The following is a 22,817-nucleotide window of genomic DNA, read 5'->3' as shown; positions in this document are numbered from 1 at the left end:
TTACATATTTTTGGTTCCAACCTCCGTTTCTTTGTGAGACGCAGAGTAGGTGAACGGATGATCTCTGCATGTGTGGCTCCCAAAGTGAAGCATGGAGGAGGAGGTGTGATGGTGTGGGGGTGCTTTGCTGGTGACACTGTCGGTGATTCATTTAGAATTCAAGGCACACTTAACCAGCATGTCTACCACAGCATTCTGCAGCGATATGCCATCCCATCTGGTTTGCGCTTAATGGGACTGTCATTTGTTTTTCAACAGAACAATGACCCAAAACACCTCCAGGCTATGTAAGGGCTATTTGACCAAGAAGGAGAGTGATGGAGTGCTGCATCAGATGACCTGGCCTCCACAATCACCTGACATCAACCCAATTGACATGGTTTTGGATGAGTTGGACTGCAGAGTGAAGGAAAAGCAGCCAACAAGTGCTCAGCATATGTGGGATCTCTTTCAAGACTGTTGGAAAAGCATTCCAGGTGAAGCTGGTTGAGAGAATGCCAAGGGTAAAAAGTCCAAATAAAGAAAAAACCTTGAATGAGTAGGTGTGTCCAAACTTTTGACTGGTACTGTATATTTATACTCCGGACTCCGACATTGATCGCACTAATATTTATATATTTCTTAATTCCATTTTAAATTTGTGTGTTGGAGCTAAGAACACAAGCATTTCGCTACACCCGCAATAACATCTGCTAAATAGGTGTTTGCGACCAATAAAATTTGATTTGATTATGATAGGGATAGGTGTGACCACCGCTGAGAAAAACAAGATCACTGTGTCATGGGAAAAAATGAATCCCACCTCTAATTTGTGTACTCTTTAACTAATGAAATGATGTATTTTCATGTATTTTCACATTTTGATTATTCTATGAGATATCACTTGATTGAATATGTACAGGCAAGGAAAGGCTACTGTTTTCTAAACTTTCTCATGTGTAAGTGTATGAAAACCCCACCTTCAGCTCTTTCAAACCCCTGCAGGTGTTGATTGGTCATGCTGGTCAGCTGTACCAACTTAAAATGATATGATTGACATATGCTATTTTTCATACACATTAACAAACAGAGCACAAATATAGTCGTTTCAGAAGAGTATTGTCTGTTTAAAAAAATAGGGATGGTTTATTTGACCCTACTGCAACAAGCATATAATCCATCACCATGTTTTTCAACTTCTCATATTAGTCAATGGAACACAGTTTACATCCAAATATGAACAGTGGTATATTTTTTATCAACACATTCATTCACTTCTCATTCTACAAACATAGTTGAAAAGACACACATTATAGTATTCATTTATCCTGTCAAATACTTGGTTAAGTGGGTTTTCTAGTCTGAACTGATCACGAAACGGCGGTGGTTTATAACTTGTTCAGAATCTACTGAAAACATTAGACAGTCTAATACAAAAGCCAACCAGTATGGACTGGTCCATAATACTGCCTCTAGAATTATAGCTTATTTACAATAATCTATGAGCTAGCCATCACCGAACAAACTTATGAAAGAAAAAACAACTGAACAGAAACAGAGTATCTCATTAATTGATTGTGCTTTTTAACCCACTAAAACCAATTCTCCATTTTGTAAAAATGGAACACTTGTCTCAGACTGAGGGACCAATAAAAGTGCTAGTAACATTAGTTTTGATTTATTTCAAGATCTCTCTACAGCTATGCGTAAGACTGGCGTTACAAACGGTAGTTTATATTTATATATTTATAAAGTTATTACAGGGCCGTCCCGGTTTCATCACCCGTGGTTGTCGTGTCTTTCAACAACACTTGTCTTGGAGACATCGATTGGATCAGTCCTTGTGTTTTACCATGCAAAGCCCTTTAGAGTTGCGGTAGAAGTTCAAAGAAGAAGAGATTTGTGTTGGACAGAAAGGCTGCCTGAGCCTCGGTGTTCTCATATAATCAATGTCCCCTCATATGAATCACACCCCAATTGTGTAGGACAAGGGGAGCTGGTGCTTAGGGCATAACAGGAATAACAGTAGAGTAGTTTGTCAATTTCACAGCACACTACCACAGCTGATCCATGTTTATCTGGAGTCAGTCTTTATGGAGTTTGTGTCTACAGAAGAACTCCAGTCTATTACAGTACAGTACTTGGTTCTGGTGAAGTCCGGAAAGGCAAAGAGATGAGGGTATTATCTTTTGATTGACTTAGCAGGAAACTAAGCTACAGAGTGTCATGTCCCACCTTACAAACAGTCAGTCTCTTCCCATCCCTTTCCCCCCACAAACATAATCCTTCCCATACTAGCGATTAGCTGTTAGCGAGTTAGCATTACCCATTGCCTCACTCCCAAGCTAGCCGTTAGCGTGCTAGCCAGCGTTAAACAGTCACTTCGGTCTTGCTGCCTGTGCGATAGTGCTGCTGCTGCTGCTGCTGCTGCTGCTGTTGCTGTTGCTGTTGGTGGTGCTGTTGGGGGATGTATTGGAGCTGCTCCACAGTGTGGGTCCTTCTAGAGGCAAACTGCTGCCTCTTATTAGTCGTGTGGTTCATGACTAGCGTGTTGGAGTGTGCCCCTGGTCCTGCTCCGCCTGCCGCTCCTGTGTTGTTCGAGGCACTGGGATGGGAGTGCATTTTGGTAATCTTGTAGCGGTCCATGAGTGGCGTCGTGGGCAAGAACACGTCCGGGTGCGAGATGGCGTGCGACATCGACTTGTCGTTGTTTCCCCGGAAACCACCGGACACGCTGCCAACTACACCACGCTTTAGCGACATCATCATTTTGTCCGGCGAGATCAGAGGATCCTGAGATAGCAGGCGGTCTTGGGAGTACAAGCGGTCTTGCGAGTAGAGGCGGTCTTGGGAGAAGTGGCGGTCTTTAGGGTACATGTGGTCTTGCGATTGTAACAGCCTGTCTTTGGAGTACATGCGGTCCTTGGAGTACAGCCGTTCCTGGGACATCAAGCGGTCCTGAGGAAGCAGGCGCTCCTGGGACCTCAGCCTCTCAGCAGACAGTAGCTGCTCATCAGACAGGATTCGTCCTCCATGCTCGGTCATCCCCATCCCGTAGGAGATGCTATAGTCTTGCTGGGGGCCTCGGTGTGGGGACAGAACCCGGTCCTGAGACATGGCCCTTTGGACTCGGGGAGGCCTCTGTCTCCTGGGGGCCTGCTGGGCCTGGGGCTGCTGGGGTGGGGCCTGGGCCACCTGGGGCTGGGGGGGCTGGCTCTGGAGCTGCTGCTGCTGCTGCTGCTGGAGGAATGGATAAAGATACAGTCAACTCCTGATATATTCAATTGCTTGGGACTTTTGTAAATGCATGCTCTGAACAGGCACCATTGCATAACAAAATGCAGATTTATACAAATACGTAGATGCAGTACTTGTTCCTGGTTCATTTTAATGACGTGTAAGGGCAGGGTGCTTCTGGCTGCCAGGTCAGGGAGGTGACGCTTGCGGGTGTAGTAGTCGTCGACGTCTTTATCCGCTGTGGAGAGACAGAGGGAGACAGAAGAGGTGGATTAGGAGAGAGAAAGAGGGAGGGAGAAGGTAGAGAGAGAGCGAGAGTAAGAGGGAAAGAGAGAAAAGGGAAGTAAAGGAGATTGAATAGAGGGTCTGAAGGTTGCTCCGAGAATACGACAATCCTGGCCCCATCTGTGATTCTACCGGCGTTTCTGGCTGTGGGCTTTCCAAAGTCTGTTAACCAACAGTGTCATACTGCATACACCACACAAAAACGTCATACACAAAGGCTATTTGAAAAGACGCAGGATCACGTAACATGGATGAAGATTCATCTGCACGTTCATGTATTATCAAATCGAACATGGATATGGGTTGTGTCCAAGAACAGGTCTAGAACAGGTCTAGAGATATGTGCATGTCTCCAGATTGTCTTGGCAGGATGTGTGATATCACACCCTCACACCTTGTATGTGTTATAAAGGAGACTCACTGGGAACCATGCATCAACCATTAGTCATACGTACGGATTTGACATATTCAGACACACACAATCACGTGCGCTACACACACACCATACACACACACATACACACAGATGTACACACATACACACAGATGTACAGTACACACACGCACACACAGAAACATCCTGTCAAAAAAGATGTAAAGAATATATGTTTCATGGTCACATAAACTGGATAGGTGCAGTGAAATGTGTTGTTTTACAGGGTCAGCCATAATAGTACGTCACCCCTGGTGCAAATTAGGGTTAAATACCTTTCTCAAAGGCACATCAACAGATTCTTGACCTTGTCGGCTCCAGTATCCGAAAACAGCGACTTTACGGTTCCTAGCCCAACGTTCTAACCGCTAGGCTACCTGCCGCCCATGACTAAGTAAAGCTGCGGCAGAAATGATATACTGTATATAAGATATACTGTATATAAGACAGTTGTCTTCCTCGGAGTCTGTTCTTTTTCACTTTGGCTTTGAATGTTTTACTGCTAAAGTGAGATGGAGATGAACTTTCATAACATGAATCCGTTAATAATATTCATTATTCATTAATTAAAAATAAAACACTTCTCCAGAATCCAGAGAACAATAATACACCATTGTAGAATATATCCTGCTGTATAAATGATGGTCACAAGGCTTCTAATACACCTCAGGCTGATCAGTCCTTTCACACAAACGTCAATTAAGACAGGGTGCTAAAAGGGGATTGGCTAAAGCGTATTAACAGATGAATAACAAAAATATACATAAATAGGCTTTTAATTGGCATGAAAATGATGTGTGTTATTAAATAAATGAGCCTAAATCAGTGAAATATACATATCCTTAATGAATAAAAGAGCAAATAAAAGTAAGATGTCATCATTAATTCTCTAAAGCAGTTTTTTTTTTAGATTAGAGAAAAATGTACTATGCATTTTAATTCCCTATGGGGAAGAAGGCAAGGCCAGTTCAGGCTGAAAAAATCATCTGAAAAAGGAATGAATGTGTGTGCAGAGACACACTGTACGCTTTACTTTCAATTTACATTCGTTAGTAGATGCTGAGAGTTGCCATTTCATTATTCCAATAAAGGAGATGTGTCTCTATCTCGCCTCTGGCTCTATCCTACATGATCTATCAGTAGAAAGATGCCTTTTGGCTATGTGCTGCTGCAAATGATTTGCTTTGGAAGCAGATAAAGACAGCTAGGCCGGGCTGGCACTGCCTGAGGACAGTTTTAGGTTTTAACATGGCGACAACATTCACCATGCATTTTGTAACATTATTAAGACAATTTCCCAAGCACTGACATTTCCCAAGCAATGACATAGCATGTTCCGATCAATATGCAGTCCAATTTCTATTAGACAATAACAAGCACAAGAGACACCTGAGACAGGCACATGTATAACGATTTTGACCCACTCTAGAGATAGCAAGCACTGATGGGATCAGATCCTTCACTTTGGAATACATTTTATGGATTTCAAGTCTCCCCATTAGACCCTGTAAACTCAATAGGTGCTTTTTTTTGGGTTGAATAGATCTCGTATTTGATTGTGTGTGTGTGTGTGTGTGTGTGTGTGTGTGTGTGTGTGTGTGTGTGTGTGTGTGTGTGTAACAGCACCGACTTTAGCCGCACCGACTTTGAATTGTAGACTACAATAGATTCAGATCTCTCCCTGTAGTCCCATGTGGCTCAGTTGGTAGAGCATGGTGCTTGCAATGTTAAGGTTGTGGGTTCAATTCCCACGGGGGACTAGTATGAAAATGTATGCACTCCCTACTGTAAGTCACTCCAGACAAGAGCATCTGCTAAATTACTCAGATGTAAGTAGGACAGCCATGATGCAATTACACAAGCCTTAAGGAATATTTGTGTTCCGCTCAATATGAAGAGATGAACCCCAGCGTAGTACACTGAATCAATACAGAGCTGCAACTAGAGCACAGCACAGAGCTTAATGTGGTTAAATGCTCACACTGAGAAATGGTGGCTGCTGCTTTTCTAAAGAGACATCTTTAAAGAGAGAGAGTGACTGTGTGGTGTATTGGAATGGAATAGCAGTGAGGCATGGTTTTGATGAAGTTATGGAGGAGCATGTTTGGTATGTGTATTTGTAAGTGTCTGTCCCCTCTCATCCAGACACTCTGTTTATGCCTTCAAGAGTCAGCACTTTCTGGAAAGGTTGTGAATGCTGATACACTGAATATTCGGACCCTTTCAGAAAAAGAGAATGTAACCTTCATTTTGAAGTATCCTATCACTACATTTTAAGGGGCGTATGGTATAATTCTTCATAAACGTATGCCAGTCAAGTAAAGAGTCGAGTGACGAATGCAGACTTTTTAACATGCCAGAGTAGGCATTAACTTATGCATTAGAGTTTTTAACATGCAGGTCATTCAGCGAGGCAGTGGGAGCCCTTTCAGCGTTTCTGCTAACGGTGGACTGTGCTATGGCAAGGACCTACTCAGTCTCTTGAGGGAGGAGTATCTGTTGAGGTCGGCCTTGACGGCGGCCTCGTAGGTGGGCGGCAGGTGGGACAGGCTCTGGAAGGAGCGCGAGGAGGACAGGTCGTATGGCTCCGTCTGCGAGGTCAGGATGCCACTCATCCTAGTGTTCTCTGGGGAGACACAGCAAAACAAACAAGATGGGAAATGGGCAGGCTTCCTAAAACATACCCGGAGTCAGAACAAAAGGCAACGCTGGTAGAGCACAGCTGCTGAGGAAGGGAGGGAGGGGGGTGAAGGGAGGTGATCATCTGACAGGAACTTGTTCAGGGAGCGTTTGGTGGAGTCTGGGAGGTGGGGGGTGGGCTGAAAGGAGAGGGGGGTTAGGGGACGTGGGTTGAAGGAGGAGGTCACTAGGCACTGTGGGATTGTTTGTCACGGAGGAGGTGACAACGGACCAACAACAACACCACATCAAACAATGGATGTCTGCTTCAGAGTGACCCTGATTGTGACAGTTTGTGTGCTGTGATCTGAGGAGGATGGGGAGTGGGGAGAGGGAGTGGGGTGGGGTGGGGAGAGGGTTAGGACAGGGCAGCAACCCGCTCATCAGACTGATGCGATGTGATGCCAGAGCGAGAGAGGGGCATACTGGGACTCTGGCCCCTCTCTCTCTCTCTTTCTCTCTCTCTCTTTGCCCTTTTCGTCTCAAACTCCCCTCTCTTCTACTATCGCCTAGCTCCCGCTCTCTCTCCCTCTGACTACTCTCTTTTCCCTCCCTCTCTGTATCCCCCCCCCCCCCTCTCTCCCCTTCTGGCTGTGAGTCTGTCACGCAGAGCAGTGGGCAGCAGGGTGCGGCTCAAGTCCTGGCTCCAGCGGCCAGATAAAAATAGAGGGACGGGTGACTGCTGCAGGAGAGAGTTGAAGTGGGGGGAGAGTTGAAGAGAGAGAAAGAGAAGTTTGAAAAGGACAGATGACAGCAGGGGTCCGGAGAGAACTGTGGGGGTGAGTTTTGGGAGGAGAGAGACCCAGCTGTGAAAGAAGTGTCTGCAATACACTCTCCACATTCTCCACACTCTCCACACAGGGAAAATAGACTCATACTGTGGCATGCTGTTAGCTACTTCCATAACAAGAAACACACGTCACTGCTAAATCATCACGCACAGTACAGCCACACCACGGACTATGTGGACGGGGGAAGGTACAAAGGTTAAAGGTTGGTGAGTGTGCGGAAGGGTGTGGGGTTGAATGGAAGGGTGTGTGTGTTAGTTCATTTATGTGGGTTTATGTGTGTGTGCGCGTGTGTGTGTGTGACTTACCCCGCCTCAATGATCGGTGAGCTACCCCACCCAAGTGGAAAACAAACAGTTCAGAAACATGTTGATGGTGTGAAACAGCATTCAGACCAACCCAACTAACACACACCTCATTCAATGCCATCAGTCCAGTATTTACCTCTGGAATAAACCAATGATGTATATAATTTGTATGTATTTGGAACAGACCAAAATCTAATGTGCCTTTAGATATAGTAATAATGCACCTTATATGTGCAATGAGCACTTTTTTATACCCTCTTTAATTGACAGAAGGTCAGCAGTTGCTTCACACACAGAGGATAGCAGAGGTTGCACTAGCTACATAGATCAGCCTTATCGGAGCAATACAGAACACTGGCATACCAAGCCCTTTTTATGTGGCTTGTGATCAAAGCGCGTTTGTTCGATGTGTTGTCAGAATGGATTTCTCATGTTTCCCATAGAATTCAGGGGTATTTCATTCATGGAACACTCATCTGGTTTAGCAGTGTGTAATGGAACACACATTGAGTTGACACACAGGAGCAGATGTGTTACGACTACAGAATCTCCTTAAAACGCAGCGGAAGCATTGGAGGGGAAGGCTTCTACACAGGGTTGAGCAGACACTGAACATCAGCAGAAGAATACAAGCCAGAGAGGCCAATCCAATGTTAAACAAACACAAAGAAATTGTATTTTCTCTCCTTTTCGTTCTTCTTTATCCTCGCTTCACCCTTTGTCCTTATGCAACCAGCACTCTTCCTCATATCTATTCATCAGCCTCTATCCCCCCTAAACCCAGCTCTTGTGAATGAATAGAGAACATTGGCAGAAGAAAATCTGTAAATGTAATGAAGCTGGGGGTGATTTCCTCACAGAGAGCAGGGGTTACAGTAATAGCACTCATCTTCTAATGACAGGACCAATCATCTGAGGTGGAACGTGTTCGATGGTCGAACGCTATAGCCAGGACACTGTGACCTTAAAAGGAGGTTCACTTGATGCCCAGCCAATCACATTTTCTTTTAGTAGGTGGTAGACATTCAGTTGTTTTTTATTCGCTCCATTCAAAAGAATACATGGTCATGATGATGAAATGTGACACTTCTATGATTCTATCGTTAATAAAAAGATACATTTTCAATAAGATAACGGATTTAGAGAAATTGAAGAGTAGGTTGGCATCAGTGGTAGCATATATTTGTGTCAAAGACTGTTTCAAAGTTAATTCCCCAAATCTGGGCTACATTTTTTGAGAGAATGGCCTGGTTTGGAAAAAAAGTGATTTAGTGACATTTGTCTTTCTACAAATAACTGTGTGGTTCTGATTCAACAGCCACACTAAGTAATGTACTGGGCATGAATTCTAAGTAGTATCCTATGCTAGAGTGGATATTGGAACATAACCCTGTATCTGGATGCTAGTGCTGTTAGCTGTCCTTACCATTCTGGGTGCGTGTTGGGCTACCTAGAACCACATGGTTGTAGTTTTGCTGATGGGTACCTGTGAAAACAGCAATGGAGAGGATCATTCAATGTGCATGAGATAAGCATATCAGATATTGTATCTGATCAAAAGTAATGACATGGTTAATATAAGCAGAGAGCTAGAATTGGCATCATTAAAGGGATAGCTCATCATGAAATAAAAGTCTGTCAGATGTTTTCACACTTCAAAAGTGGTCTTTAAATCAATCGTAATAAAAAAAACACCTGACAAACGTAGATTCAGACATAGAGAATCCCTTTAACATCTTCCAGCCAATGACATGGATATCATGGTGAAGCAAGATGGAGAGAAAACAGTAAATGATGAAGGACCGGGCAGGATGGAGAGGTGGAGACTGGAGTCATTGAGGAGAGAGTGCAGAAGAAGAGCAGCTTGTACACTGAGCATGTGTTATTCACCAACACACTGACATGGGACAAGAGTGCCCTTGTTCTTTCAAGAATTGCATTACTGAAAATAAAAAAGACACCATAATAAAATAATAATATATCTGAACATCTCATTTGAGTTTGACCGTTCTTTGTGATATTATGATCCTTGGATTCAGACATTTTGGGATGACAGTGAAGGTGAGAGTGCTTGGATGAACATGTTGTAACATTGCACCCCTCGGCACAAGCCCCTGTCACTTAACCAACTGTCCATTCAGACCATGTGGATTGTTTTGGGCTAAAATGAGATGGCAGAGATGGCAGAGAGATGGCCCCTTTAAAGATCCCATTGTATTGAGTCAGGTGATGAATGGCAGCTATTGTGTGTGTGTGTCTGTCTGTGTCTGTCTGTCTGTCTGTCTGTCTGTCTGTCTGTCTGTCTGTCTGTCTGTCTGTCTGTCTGTCTGTCTGTCTGTCTGTCTGTCTGTGTGAGAGTGTGTGAGAGTGTGTGAGAGCGTGCGTGCGTGCGTGCGTGCGTGCGCGCAGTGGTGGGAAAAGTACCCAATTGTAATACTTCAGTAAACGGAAAGATACCTTAATAGAAAATGAGTACATGAGTAAAAGTCTAAAAGTATTTGGTTTTTAAAAAATACTTAAGTATCAAAAGTAAATGTAAAAGTATAAACAATTTCAAAAGCCAGGGCCACAACTCCAACACTCAGACATCAAACAATGCATGGTTGTTTAGTGAGTCCGCCAGATCAGAGGCAGTAGGGATGACCAGGGATGAGTGTGTGAATTGGACAATGTTCCTGTCCTGCCAAGCAGGGAAAATGTATGGAGTAAAAACTACATTATTTTCTTGAAGAATGTAGTGAAGTAGAAGTAAAGGTTGTAAAAAATATAAATAGTAAAGTACAGATACCCCAAAAAACGACTTAAGTAATAATTTTAAGTATTTTTACTTAAGTACTTTATACCACTGTGTGTGTGTGTGTGTGTGTGTGTGTGTGTGTGTGTGTGTGTGTGTGTGTGTGTGTGTGTGTGTGTGTGTGTGTGTAAGAGTGATCCAGGTGAAAAAGCAACGATACTGTAGATAGATGGAAGACGCGCCGCCGGGTGCCGCCGGCGTTGCGACGCATTGATTTGTCTGTGTGCTGCTGTGCCTGTTTAATAATGCAATAGCACCAACTGCTGTAGCGTCCATTTACATATGTCACAGTGCTGAGAGGGGATAGATGACCCTCGTTCTCACATCATGGGTTTTAATATTTGTTATAGGAAGATGGAATGTGTCATCAGAGTATATGGCCGGTGGGCGCGTATGTGCGTATTTTATTTCTATAAAAAAGAGCTTGACCGTTGACGTCAGAGTTTGGTTTCTGGAGAGAGAGACTGTTTGCAGACAAAGTGAAGTCACAGACGTGAGGGCAGGGTTTGGTTTCTGGAGAGAGAGACTGTTTGCAGACAAAGTGAAGTCAAAGACGTGAGGGTTTGCTGAATATATTAATGTATTTAATGTTCTTGAAAATCATCAGACAAAAAAACACACACACACGCACACGCACACACATGCACTGTGATCTCCATTTTAATTACATTGTGCCATAGCTGTAAAACCAAAACACTTTCCATTCACTTTTGTAGTTAATCCACACACAGTGCTGACACCCCAATCACACCTTTGAACTTCAGGCTTGGCCCCACACTGTCAGTGCCCAGATAGAGAAAGCACTGAGACCTCCATAGAGAAATAGAGAGAGCCAGTACTGCAGAGCTCCCCATAGAGAAAGAGTAGACAGAGAGAAGTTCTGCTGAGCTAAGAGCCCCTGCACTGCACTGGGCCCTAATTAAGAAGGAAGAAGGACCAGTTCAATGATCCCGCTGTAATCGGGGGACCAATTAGTTGTGTTAGAGAGAGACACACACACACACACACACACACCACAGCAAGCATATTGGTTCCTTGAAAGTTGTGGAAACTTTTATATTTTTTGGTTTCACATTGGTTGTGGGAACAAAGTCATACCAGTAAAATTGATTCTTTTTTTTACGTTCTGAGAACAGAAGTGAACATTTTGCCTGTTCTGGGAACACTTATTTTTAGGTGGCAGGGAGGTTCAGAGAACGTGTTAGTCTGGTTCCTTGAAAGTTTTCCTAGGAGGTTTTATAAAGGCTCTGAGAATGGAAATGATGTTCTGTTGAGGTTTTTGAATAACTTCCTTCACTGAATGTTTCAATACGACTTAATACCACTGCTATATTATTCCAAGCACAGATAGGAACCATGAAAATTAATTTCCTTKGGCATTAATCATGCAAACACATTTATTTTTTATTGTGACACGGCATCATTGGGATTCAAACCTATAATCTTCTGTTCTCTATCCATGGAATTAGTCCACCYRGCCACCAGGATGGAGCTAGCATGCCATGTTTTTGTACGCATATAAAGCTGTTCATTTGAGTATATTCAAACAGACCCCATTTCAAAGGAAACAAGCACTCATTAAGATCAGGTGTGGCCAATTAATGGGCGRGGCCAACACACCTGAACACACTTAGGATAAAGAGGGTTTTGTTGATGCTGAGAACGGAATATATATGTTTTTAAATAACATTCTTACTAAAGTTTTCTTGTGGTTTTTATGGAGAGTTTTCTCATCATTCTAAGAAAGGAATGTTTTGTTTTTAATAACATTATTAGAATGTTCTCTGAATGTTACTTACCCACGAACAGGACCAAGCCTGGAATGCTGAGGAGTGTCTGTGCCTCGATCTAGGTTTGGCTAAATTTAACATGGTGGTGTTAGCCTTAGCAATCTCACTAGAATAAAGACCTCCTCCATTCCTTTCGTTATTGAAAGAGATTGTGATGTCTCACATCTCAAAATAGGGCTACTTAATGTTAGATCCCTCACTTCCAAGGCAGTTATAGTCAATGAACTAATCACTGATCATAATCTTGATGTGATTGGTCTGACTGAAACATGGCTTAAGCCTGATGAATTTACTGTGCTAAATGAGGCCTCTCCTCCTGGTTACACTAGTGACCATATCCCCCGCGCATCCCGCAAAGGCGGAGGTGTTGCTAACATTTACGATAGCATATTTCAATTTACACAAAAGAAATGGTAGCGTTTTGCCTTTTGAGCTTCTAGTCATGAAATCTATGTAGCCTACTCAATCACTTTTTATAGCTACTGTTTACAGGCCTCCTGGGCCGTATACAGTGTTCCTCACTGAGTTCCCTGAATTCCTATCAGACCAGATAATATTCAAATCTTTGGTGACTTTAATATTCACATGGAAAGTCCACAGACCCACTCCAAAAGGCATTCAGAGCCATCATGGACTCAGTGGGTTTTGTCCAACATGTCTCCGGACCTACTCACTGCCACAGTCATACTCTGGACCTAGTTTTGTCCAGTGGAATAAATATTGTGGATCTTAACGTTTTTCCTCATAATCCTGGACTATCGGACCACCATTTTATTACGTCTGCAATCGCAACAAATAATCTGCTCAGACCCCAACCAAGGATCATCAAAAGCTGTGCTATAAATTCTCGGACAACCCAAAYATCCCTAAATGCTCTTCCAGACTCCCTCCACCTACCCAAGGACGTCAGAGTACAAAAATCGGTTAACCACCTAACTGAGGAACTAAATTTAACCTTGCCTAATACCCTAGATGCAGTCGCACCCCTAAAAACAAAAAACATTTGACTTAAGAAACTCGCTCCCTGGTATACAGAAAATACCCGAGCCCTGAAGTAAGCTTCCAGAAAATTGGAACGGTAATGGAACGGAAGAACCCTCACTGCTGCTCGATCATCCTATTTTTCCAACTTAATTGAGGAGAAAAAGAACAATCCAACATTTATTTTCGATACTGTCGCAAAGCTAACTAAAAAGCAGCATTCCCCAGGCGAGGATGCCTTTCACTTCAGCAGTGATAAAGTCATGAACCTCTTTGACGAGAAGGTCATGATAATTAGAAAGCAAATTACGGATCCTCTTTAAATCTGCGTATTTCTCCAAAGCTCAGTTGTCCTGAGTCTGCACAACACTGCCAGGACCTAGGATCAAGGGAGACACTCAAGTTTAATACTATTGTCACGCCCTGACCTTAGAGATCCTTTTTATGTCTCTATTTTGGTTTGATCAGGGCYTGAGTTGGGGTGGGCATTCTATGTCTTGCATTCTATGTTCATTTTTCTATGCTTTCTACTTCTTTGTGTTTGGCCGTGTGTGGTTCTCAATCAGAGGCAGCTGTCTATCGTTGTCTCTGATTGAGAACCATACTTAGGTAGCCTTTTTCCACCTGTGTGTTGTGGGTAGTTGTTTTCTGTTTTGTGTATTGCACCTTGCAGAATTGTTRGTTTGTCGTTTTGTTGTTTTTTGGTTCATGTGTTCGTATTTATTAAAAGTAATATGGACACATACCACGGCGCGCTTTGGTCCTCACCTTCTTCCCAGGACGATCGTTACAGAACTACCCACCACCAAAGGACCAAGCAGCGTGGTAGGAGGGAGCAGCAGTGGTTGGAGAGTTGGACATGGGAGGAAATCCTGGATGGCAAGGGACCCTGGGCACAGACGGGAGAGTATCGCCGTCCTAAAGAGGAGCTGGAGMCAGCTAAGGCGGAGCGGCGACGCTACGAGGAGTTGGCTCGAGGAGGCGTGCACGAGAGGCAGCCCCAGAATTGTTTTTGGGGGGCACACGGGGAGATTGGCGGAGTCAGGTCATAGACCTGAGCCAACTCCTCGTGTTTGCCGTGGGGAGAGAGTGACCGGGCAGGCACCGTGTTATGCGGTGACGCGCACGGTGTCCCCAGTGCGCACTCATAGCCCGGTGCGCTACATCGCAGCTCCTCGCATCGGCCGGGCTAGAGTGGGCATCGAGCCATCTGGCCTCCAGTACGTCTCCTCGGCCCGGGTTATCCTGCGCCAGCCCTACGCACGGTGTCCCCGTTTCGCCAGCACAGCCCAGTGCGGCCTGTTCCAGCTCCCCGCACTTGCCGGGCTACAGGGGGTATCCAGCCAGGACGAGTTGTGCTAGCTCTGCGCTCGAGACCGCCAGTGCGCCTCCACGGCCCAGTGTATCCGGTGCCTCGGCCAAGGAAGAGGCCTCCTGCATGTCTCCCCAACCCGGTGAGTCCTGTGCCTGTGCTAAGCCCTAACCCTCCCGCATGTCTCCCCAGCCTGGTGAGTCCTGTGCCTTCTCCCAGAGCCAGGCCTCCTGTGTGTCTCCCCACTACAGTAATGATCCATGGCAGGAAGCCTCCAGTGGTGATCCATGGCACGAAGCCTCCAGTGGTGATCCATGGCACGAAGCCTCCAGTGATGATCCATGGCACGACGCCTCCAGTAGTGATCCATGGCACGAAGCCTCCAGTGGTGATCCATGGCACGAAGCCTCCAGTGGTGATACATGGCAAGAAGCCTCCAGTGGTGATACATGGCAAGAAGCCTCCAGTGGTGATCCATGGCACGAAGCCTCCAGTGGTGATACATGGCAAGAAGCCTCCAGTGGTGATACATGGCAAGAAGCCTCCAGGGGTGAGACATGGCACGGAGCTGCCAGAGTCTCCCTCCTGTCCGGAGCTGCCAGAGTCTCCCTCCTGTCCGGAGCTGCCAGAGTCTCCCTCCTGTACTCTGGGTAGTAAGATATCCCTCTAGTGGTGTGGGGGCTGTGCTTTGGCAAAGTGGGTGGGGTTATATCCTGCCTGTTTGCCCCCGTCCCAGGGAATCATCAGACAGGACCACAGTGTCTCCTGACCCCAGTATTTATGCTGCAATAGTTTATGTGTTGGGGGGCTAGGTTCAGTCTGTTATATCTGGAGTATTTTTCCTGTCTTATCCGGTGTCCTGTGTGAATTTAAGTATGCTCCCTCTAATTCTCTCTCTTTCTCTCGGAGGACCTAAGCCCTAGGACCATGCCTCAGGACTACCTGGCCTGATGACGCCTTGCTGTCCCAGTCCACCTGGTCGTGCTACTGCTCCAGTTTCAACTGTTTTGCCTGCGGCTATGGAACCCTGCCCTGTTCACCGGATGTGCTACCTTGTCCCGTACCTGCTGTTTTGGACTCTCTCTACCGCACCTGCTGTTTCTAACTCTGAATGATCGGCTATGAAAAGCCAACTGACATTTACTCCTGAGGTGCTGACCTGTTGCACCCTCTACAACCACTGTGATTATTATTATCTGACCCTGCTGGTCATCTATGAATGTTTGAACATCTTGGCCATGTACTGTTATAATCTCTACCCGGCACAGCCAGAAGAGGACTGGCCACCCCTCAGAGCCTGGTTCCTCTCTAGGCTTCTTCCTAGAGAGGGAGTTTTTCCTTGCCACTGTGCTTCTACGTCTGCATTGTTTGCTGTTTGGGGTTTTAGGTTGGGTTTCTGTACAGCACTGTGTGACATCGGCTGACGTAAAAAGGGCTTTATAAATACATTTGATTGATTGATTGATTGATTGATAAAGTTTTTTTTATGGAAAGTTTTAACATTCTCCGGAACAATTTTAGAACGACTTTAAATAGAACCATGAGGAAACCTGTAGGAAACTTTTTTGCTGAAATACTGAAATTACCACAGAAGAACGTTGTTTTTTATTTGAGAACATTCCCAATGTCAAACCAGTTGGAGAATGTTCCTACAACTACCAAAATGTAAATGAAATGTAACCAAGCAATATTTTTATGAATGTAGCTGGCTTGGGGTTAGGTAAAAGGCCCAGTGTAGTCAAAAACATGACTTTTCTGTGTTTTATATATATTTCCAAACTGTGAGGTTGGAATAATACTGTGAAATTGTGAACATGTTGATAATGCCCTTTTATTGTAAGAGCTGTTTGAAAAGACCGCCTGAAATTTCTGCCTGTTTTAGTGGGAGTTTTGGCCTGCCTGGTGACATTAATAGACCAATAAGAAAGAGAGATCCAAACCTCTCTGTCAGTAACAGCCAGTTTCCAGTTTTCCTCTCTCCACTCCCAGACAGTCCTAGCAAAACCCTTGCTTGAGAAATTGCTCTTGCTAAGAAGCATTTATTTWAAAAAAAAWTGGTACTTACTGTATGGTAATTACCATTACCATACAGTAAGGTACTTAATTGTTACCCAGAAATGTTTTGATTTTGAGATAAAAATGGCTGCATTGGCCCCTTTAAAGGAGGGACGGGCAAAATATTGTTGGATTTGAGTAATTTTAAAGACGCCTGCCTATTAGCTGTATCAGTTATTGGTTCTGTCAGCTGAATGTGATAAGGAGAGAAGGAGATAAGCACGGGGACTGGGCATATAATTACACTGTATATTGATTATTCCTGATTGAGAGGTTAACCAGGTCTCCAATCTAAATGGCTAAAATAGGTATTTTGTCTGTCTGCATCTTGATGACGCAGCTGTGCACTTTGTCTGTTGCCAGTCATGACTGGCAGTCATGTTTTCAGCATTCCAAACAAAATGAGATGATTAACCCAGATTTATGCCGGCTTGTGTGGTTCCGTGAGGTATTTGACATCATCTCTCTTCCTGTAGGCACATATTGCATCATAGTAATATTAATCAGTATTTTCACACCTGATACAGCCTGGGATACAGCACATGTGAGCCTGCATATTAACATCCAGATGGCCCAACACTGACTCACTATCCTGACATAACTTATCCTATCACACAAATCATGACATCCAGGAATGTGGTGGTGATAAAACGGTGGGTAACGTCAGTGGAGATAAGTGGTAAGTTAACCTTAACACTAATGCTAACCGCACTAATATGGCACAATTGGTGCATAAACACCTAGTAATGTATAGCCCACCAACAAATATCTTAGCATGACTCTCCTTCAAACTGGATGCGGCAATCTGAGCACATTGTTAAAGCTCAGGACTTAAGAATCCTTCTAAACTTCCCATTAATGTTAATGACATTCTGTGAGAACACTCCAACCCTCAGTAATGAGGACACGCCAACCCTCAGTAATGAGAACACGCCAACCCTCAGTAATGAGAACACTCCAACCCTCAGTAATGAGAACACTCCAACCCTCAGTAATGAGGACACGCCAACCCTCAGTAATGAGAACACTCCAACCCTCAGTAATGAGAACACTCCAACCCTCAGTAATCAGTGATCCCTTTGAAAAGAGAAAAACAGAAAACAAACAAGGTCATCAGTGAGCAGAGGGTGAGCAGCTGTGTATCTATCCCCTATCCCCTCTCCCTCCTCCCACCCAACCCAGAGATGGGTTCCCTCACATCCCCTCCAGGGCCCCTCGGGGTGCAGCAGAGTTGGCGTACGCAAACTGTTCTCCTCTCCTCCCAATACAAGAGACCGTTCGGAAACACAGTCATGCAACAACTTCCACATTCTCAGGCAATTTGAACCCTTTCACGTATGAATTTTAGTTTTGGGATGATTTTGGTTATCATAAGGGTATCATAATTGCCTGACTGTCTGATTATACAATTTCACTTAATATGAGTGAAWATGATAGGATGACATTTGGTGTAATTGCTCAACCCCTGCCTGATCTTTTCGTTCTAAATAATATGCAATGACATTTTCACAGATGCATCTTCCATTTATATTTCAGTATTTGAATAAACACGTGTGTATGTACATGCGCCTGTGCGAGAGGGTGTCAGACAAGGGGTCTCTCTATCCTATTGGCTTTGTTGACATCGAAACACTGCCAACACATCTACCCTGCCCTTCTCACCCCCTCTCCTCCCTCTCTTTTCCACCTCGCCGCGCCATGGGGCTGAGAGCCACTGTGGACTTGGCATTTAACAACTGACAAAGAGTGTTAACATTTAATCGCTAAATGTTAACTGCCAGCTTGACTCAGTGCGGCGGGCGGGGAGACTTTATTTTAACAATGGATGGAACTTCTTTACCGTTCTGCCTTCCGCTCATCCCAACAGTGGAAACAGCTTATTTCTGACCCAATTGTGGCACTAGCGATAATGGTTAGGAAGTTATATCTAATGCTGCTGCCTCCAAATTTAGACCTATAGAACTAATTTTAGACTCAGTGTGCTTAAGTCTCTGGGTGTTAGACTTAAGTACAGCCAGACTTTTATAGACTATAGGCTAATCATTTAGAACCTGACCTAGATTAACTGGCGGAAGACTATGCCAGCTGATGGGATAATTAAGTCAGTGGGGCAAACGTATTTTGTTTATAAGAGGTAGTCATATACAGTAGCCTACATGATATAGAAAGTCCAGTAATATTAYCCTGTTCTAGAATGCCAGTAAGACATGACAGAATAACAGTAAGAAGTGGGTGGTGTCATGTAAAAATCTTCCCAGCGTGAAATAGTTCCCAATCGTTCTGATTGTGTTGTGATTGTGACGTCATGTTGTAAAACTTCTCCCAGCGGGAAAATGTTCCCAGTTCAATAATTGCACGTGCGTCTCTTTATGTGGATGGCTGAGCTTGTGCGGATGTCTCTCTCACACCCTCCCGTAGTGCCGAAGTCTTTGTAATCGCAAACGATCTCTCCTCACATCAACCCTCGGGACATTGACGCGTGAGTCTGGGTGTTTATATGCTGACCTCACGCCTCAACAAGCTTRAATACTCCTGGCCACCATTGATTGGCAGATGTGTGAAGCAAATGTGCGTGCCCACAGAACAGTTTTTCAAGGTCGAGGAAGGGTGTGAGAGAAACATCCGGGCTGCGTTTCAAACTCATGAAAGATACACCCTCGTCCACATACCCTCATTCCCTTGGGGGAATCGCCGCGGGCCATATTTGTCGTCGGTCCAAATGATTAGCCAAGCAAGGGAAGTTTGCAACGTAAGCCCCTCAGCCCTCGTTTTTAATGGAGTTTGCGAGTGTACAATTATGTTCACTTCGGGGCCTGAAACACCACATAATTCGATTCGTGATGATTGTACATCCGCTAAGAAAAGTCTGCCAAAACTTAAAACCTCAACGTCAATATAGAGTCAACATACAAGTGTAAGTAAAAAACAAATGTAAATAAGTTAGAAATGGTGCTACTAATGCACAAACACGTCTCGTAAAAGTAATGATGTTTTTGTTTGGTTAGCTTTGGAAATTGTAGAAATAAAACATTTTCCTTCTTCAGAAGTTCCAGCTAGGRAGGCTAATGTTATTTAGCTAATTAATTTGCTAGCTATCATACAGTAGGCGTATATTTAAGCAATAAGGCCCGAGGGTTGTGGTATATAGCCAGTATACCACAGCTAAGGACTGTTCTTATGCATGACGCAACGCGGAGTACCTGGATATAGCCCTTAGCCGTGGTATATTGGCCATATACCACAAACACCTAAGGTACCTTATTGCTTCTATAAACGGGCTACAAATGTAATTAAAGCAGTAAAAATAAATGTTTTGTCATACCCGTGGAATACGGTCTGATATCCCACGGCTGTCAGCCAATCAGCATTCAGGGCTCGAACCATCCAGTTTAGAACAATAATTATATATTTAATGTAAGTAGACATTCAATCATAATTAACAATAGCGCATATAAAGCACCCACAAGCTACCTGTTGCTGAAAACACAAATTCGCAGGATGAACGAGTGATGAATTTCCAGGCAAGGGCGGTCCATTTAAAAATCATTCCTTCCTCCCTCGCCTCTTGCCCAGCAAGTGTATACCCATCATACGTCATGATAGGTCATCAGAAGTGTCCACTTAATTTAAGGGCTGAGGGAAGAGGGTGTGTCTGTTAAGTGTTTGGAATGCAGCCCAGCATGAGCTCAGCCATCCACATATAGAGATGCGTGCGCAATTATTGAACTAGTAAAATGTTCACGCAGGGAGAAATTCTATCATCTACCAGAGTGACCCTATGTTGTCACATTATAAGATTTTTTTTTTATCTTGGATTCTGGACCTCAGAGGCCAGAGTTTCGCTGACATTTACAGAGACCTTGAGAGACTTTACAGTCTCTCTAGACAACGCAGAAGATAATGATGTTCACCACCATGTCTTGGCCTCCTCAAATCACATGGGACCAAGAAGAATAGACAACATGTCAGGATTCAGTAAATGGAAAAAAATACCTCATCCTCATATTTTCACACCCCAACTGTTCCGTTGGAACTATACTGATCAAAAAATATAAACGCAACATGCGTACGATTTTACTGAGTTGCAGTTCATATCATTGAATGTGTTAGACCCTAATCGATGGATTTCACATGACTGGGCAGGGGCGCAGCATAGGCCCACCCACTTGGGAGCCAGGCCCACCCACTTGGGAGTCAGGCCCAGCTAATAAGAATGAGTTTATCCCCACAAAAAGGGCTTTTGACAGAAATAGTCCTCGGTTTCATCAGCTGTCTGGGTGGCTGTTCTGGTGGACATTCCTGCAGTCAGCATGCCAATTGCACGCTCCCTCAAAACTTGATATCTGTGGCATTGTGTTGTGTGACAAAAGGGCACATTTTAGAGTAGATTTTTATTGTCCCCAGCACAAGGTCCACCTGTGTAATGATCATGCTGTTTAATCAGCTTCTTGATATGCCACACCTGTCAGGTGGATGGATTATCTTGGCAAAGGAGAAATGCTCACTAACAGGGATGTAAACAAATTTGTACACAAAATTTGAGAGAAATAAGCTTTTTGTGCYTATGGAACATTTCTGGGATCTTTTATTTCAGCTCATGAAACATAGGACCAACACTTTACATGTTGCATATATATTTTTGTTCAGTATAATAAAGTAATATCTCTCTCTGTGTAAATCATTTTTTACATACCAGCTCCCTCGTAGTCCTTCAGACTGTTGGTTGTGAGGACAGGAGAAGGGTCGTAGTGTCGCTAGCAAGGATAAGCACAGATTTATCTGATGTCTTCTTTAAGTAATAAGAAGTAACATCATTCAAAGCTGCCTTTATCCGTACCTCTAGAGACCTCCTCTTGGTATGTTGAGGACTGAAAGAGTCCAGGAGCATAGCACATACAAACAAACATACATACATACATATATGGTATAGTACAGTAGCTAGGACCTGGGTATAAATAGTATTTTTARCCATGCAAACACTTAAGCTGCGCTTGGCTTAGTGGAACCAATTAGATAGTCCCGAAAGTGCAAACAATACCAATCCAGTGCGCTGGGTGAGCTAAACCAAGCACACTTCATGTATTTGAGAGAAAACACTGTTTTGACCCAGGCCTGATGGTACAGTAGGTTAGGAAAAGACACACAGTATGGGACAGCTTGGGCTTATTAAGGCACAACACGATGGAATAGAAAACCACTTTACTTGTCAGGTCAACTGCAATGAAAATCATCAAGAGATTTTCTCATTTGCATTTCCACTAAGATCATCTTTTAGTCTACTAATAGTACTTAAAAAATATATTTTTACGCAATAGCTCATCTTTTGATTGCCACTTTGTGGTCAGGGGTCACTGAAAGTACCACTATGGGCTAGTTGTGCTTGAGATCTTCTCTCTGGTTGATAGACCTTGCAAATCCACTGTGGGTGAATTTAATTAAGGAATTTGCTTTTTCAAAAGTTTCACAATATGTTTGAGATATTTCAATAAGACAAGATAAACTCCTAATCTTTGCAATTGACTCGACACTGATCTAGATGGTCGGCAGCGAATGTACACAAACAGACGTCACACATGATCCACCACACACAGTGACAGGAGCTAGAGGTCAAAGGTTAAAGGTCAGATAGAGGTCAAGGAGAGACACAGAACACTCAAGGTAAAAGTCACCCTTCACCACAGATATAGGATCAGATTACCTTAGCCCCAATCCTAGCCTAACTATTAGGACGTTGATATAAGCTCTGACCGTGTATCAGTGGTTAGGAGCAACCTTTACCTACTCCACACACAACAGCCATTCCTACCATGGTGGCTCTGGGAGCGGACGGGCCAATGCTTTTCACCTAGAATACAGAAGGAACCAGGCACAGTAAGTAGTGGAGAGGACAGAGAGTTTACAACATGTCAATATGTGGAGAGCCAGATAGAGCAACAAAAAACAACAGCTGAAATATCAGAACATATTATATATTTTCTTTCAAATGTCACATTTGCCAATCAAATAAAGACATGATATTGTACAGATCATATGATCACATAAGTAGAAATTAATGCGGGGCATTTGATCAGCCCTTACTAAAGGTTATGCCACACACTCCARGTAAAATACAGCTAACACCGGACTGAACACTACGCTACTAGATGAGGTAAAAGGAGGTAAAGATTGAAGGTTAT

At 43.9% G+C, this 22,817-nt stretch overlaps 1 protein-coding gene across 1 annotated transcript; it reads right to left on the bottom strand.

Annotated features, from left to right (window-relative positions):
• Positions 1–1,098: 1,098 nt before the first annotated feature.
• On the bottom strand, positions 1,099–22,526 carry LOC139028148 (protein shisa-6-like). Its single transcript, XM_070444913.1, has 6 exons — positions 22,448–22,526; positions 9,136–9,195; positions 7,710–7,730; positions 6,408–6,560; positions 3,351–3,454; positions 1,099–3,219 (listed from the first exon to the last, which is right to left on the bottom strand). The coding sequence occupies exons 4-6, from the start codon at positions 6,547–6,549 to the stop codon at positions 2,350–2,352; spliced, it is 1,116 nt and encodes a 371-aa protein (XP_070301014.1). The 5' UTR covers positions 6,550–6,560; positions 7,710–7,730; positions 9,136–9,195; positions 22,448–22,526; the 3' UTR covers positions 1,099–2,349.
• Positions 22,527–22,817: the final 291 nt, after the last annotated feature.

This window comes from Salvelinus sp. IW2-2015, linkage group LG8 (genome assembly GCF_002910315.2).
Source record: "Salvelinus sp. IW2-2015 linkage group LG8, ASM291031v2, whole genome shotgun sequence".
Classification (NCBI taxonomy): domain Eukaryota; kingdom Metazoa; phylum Chordata; class Actinopteri; order Salmoniformes; family Salmonidae; genus Salvelinus; species Salvelinus sp. IW2-2015.
Note: the sequence above shows the minus strand (reverse complement) of the source record. Positions and strands in the feature narration are given on the sequence as shown.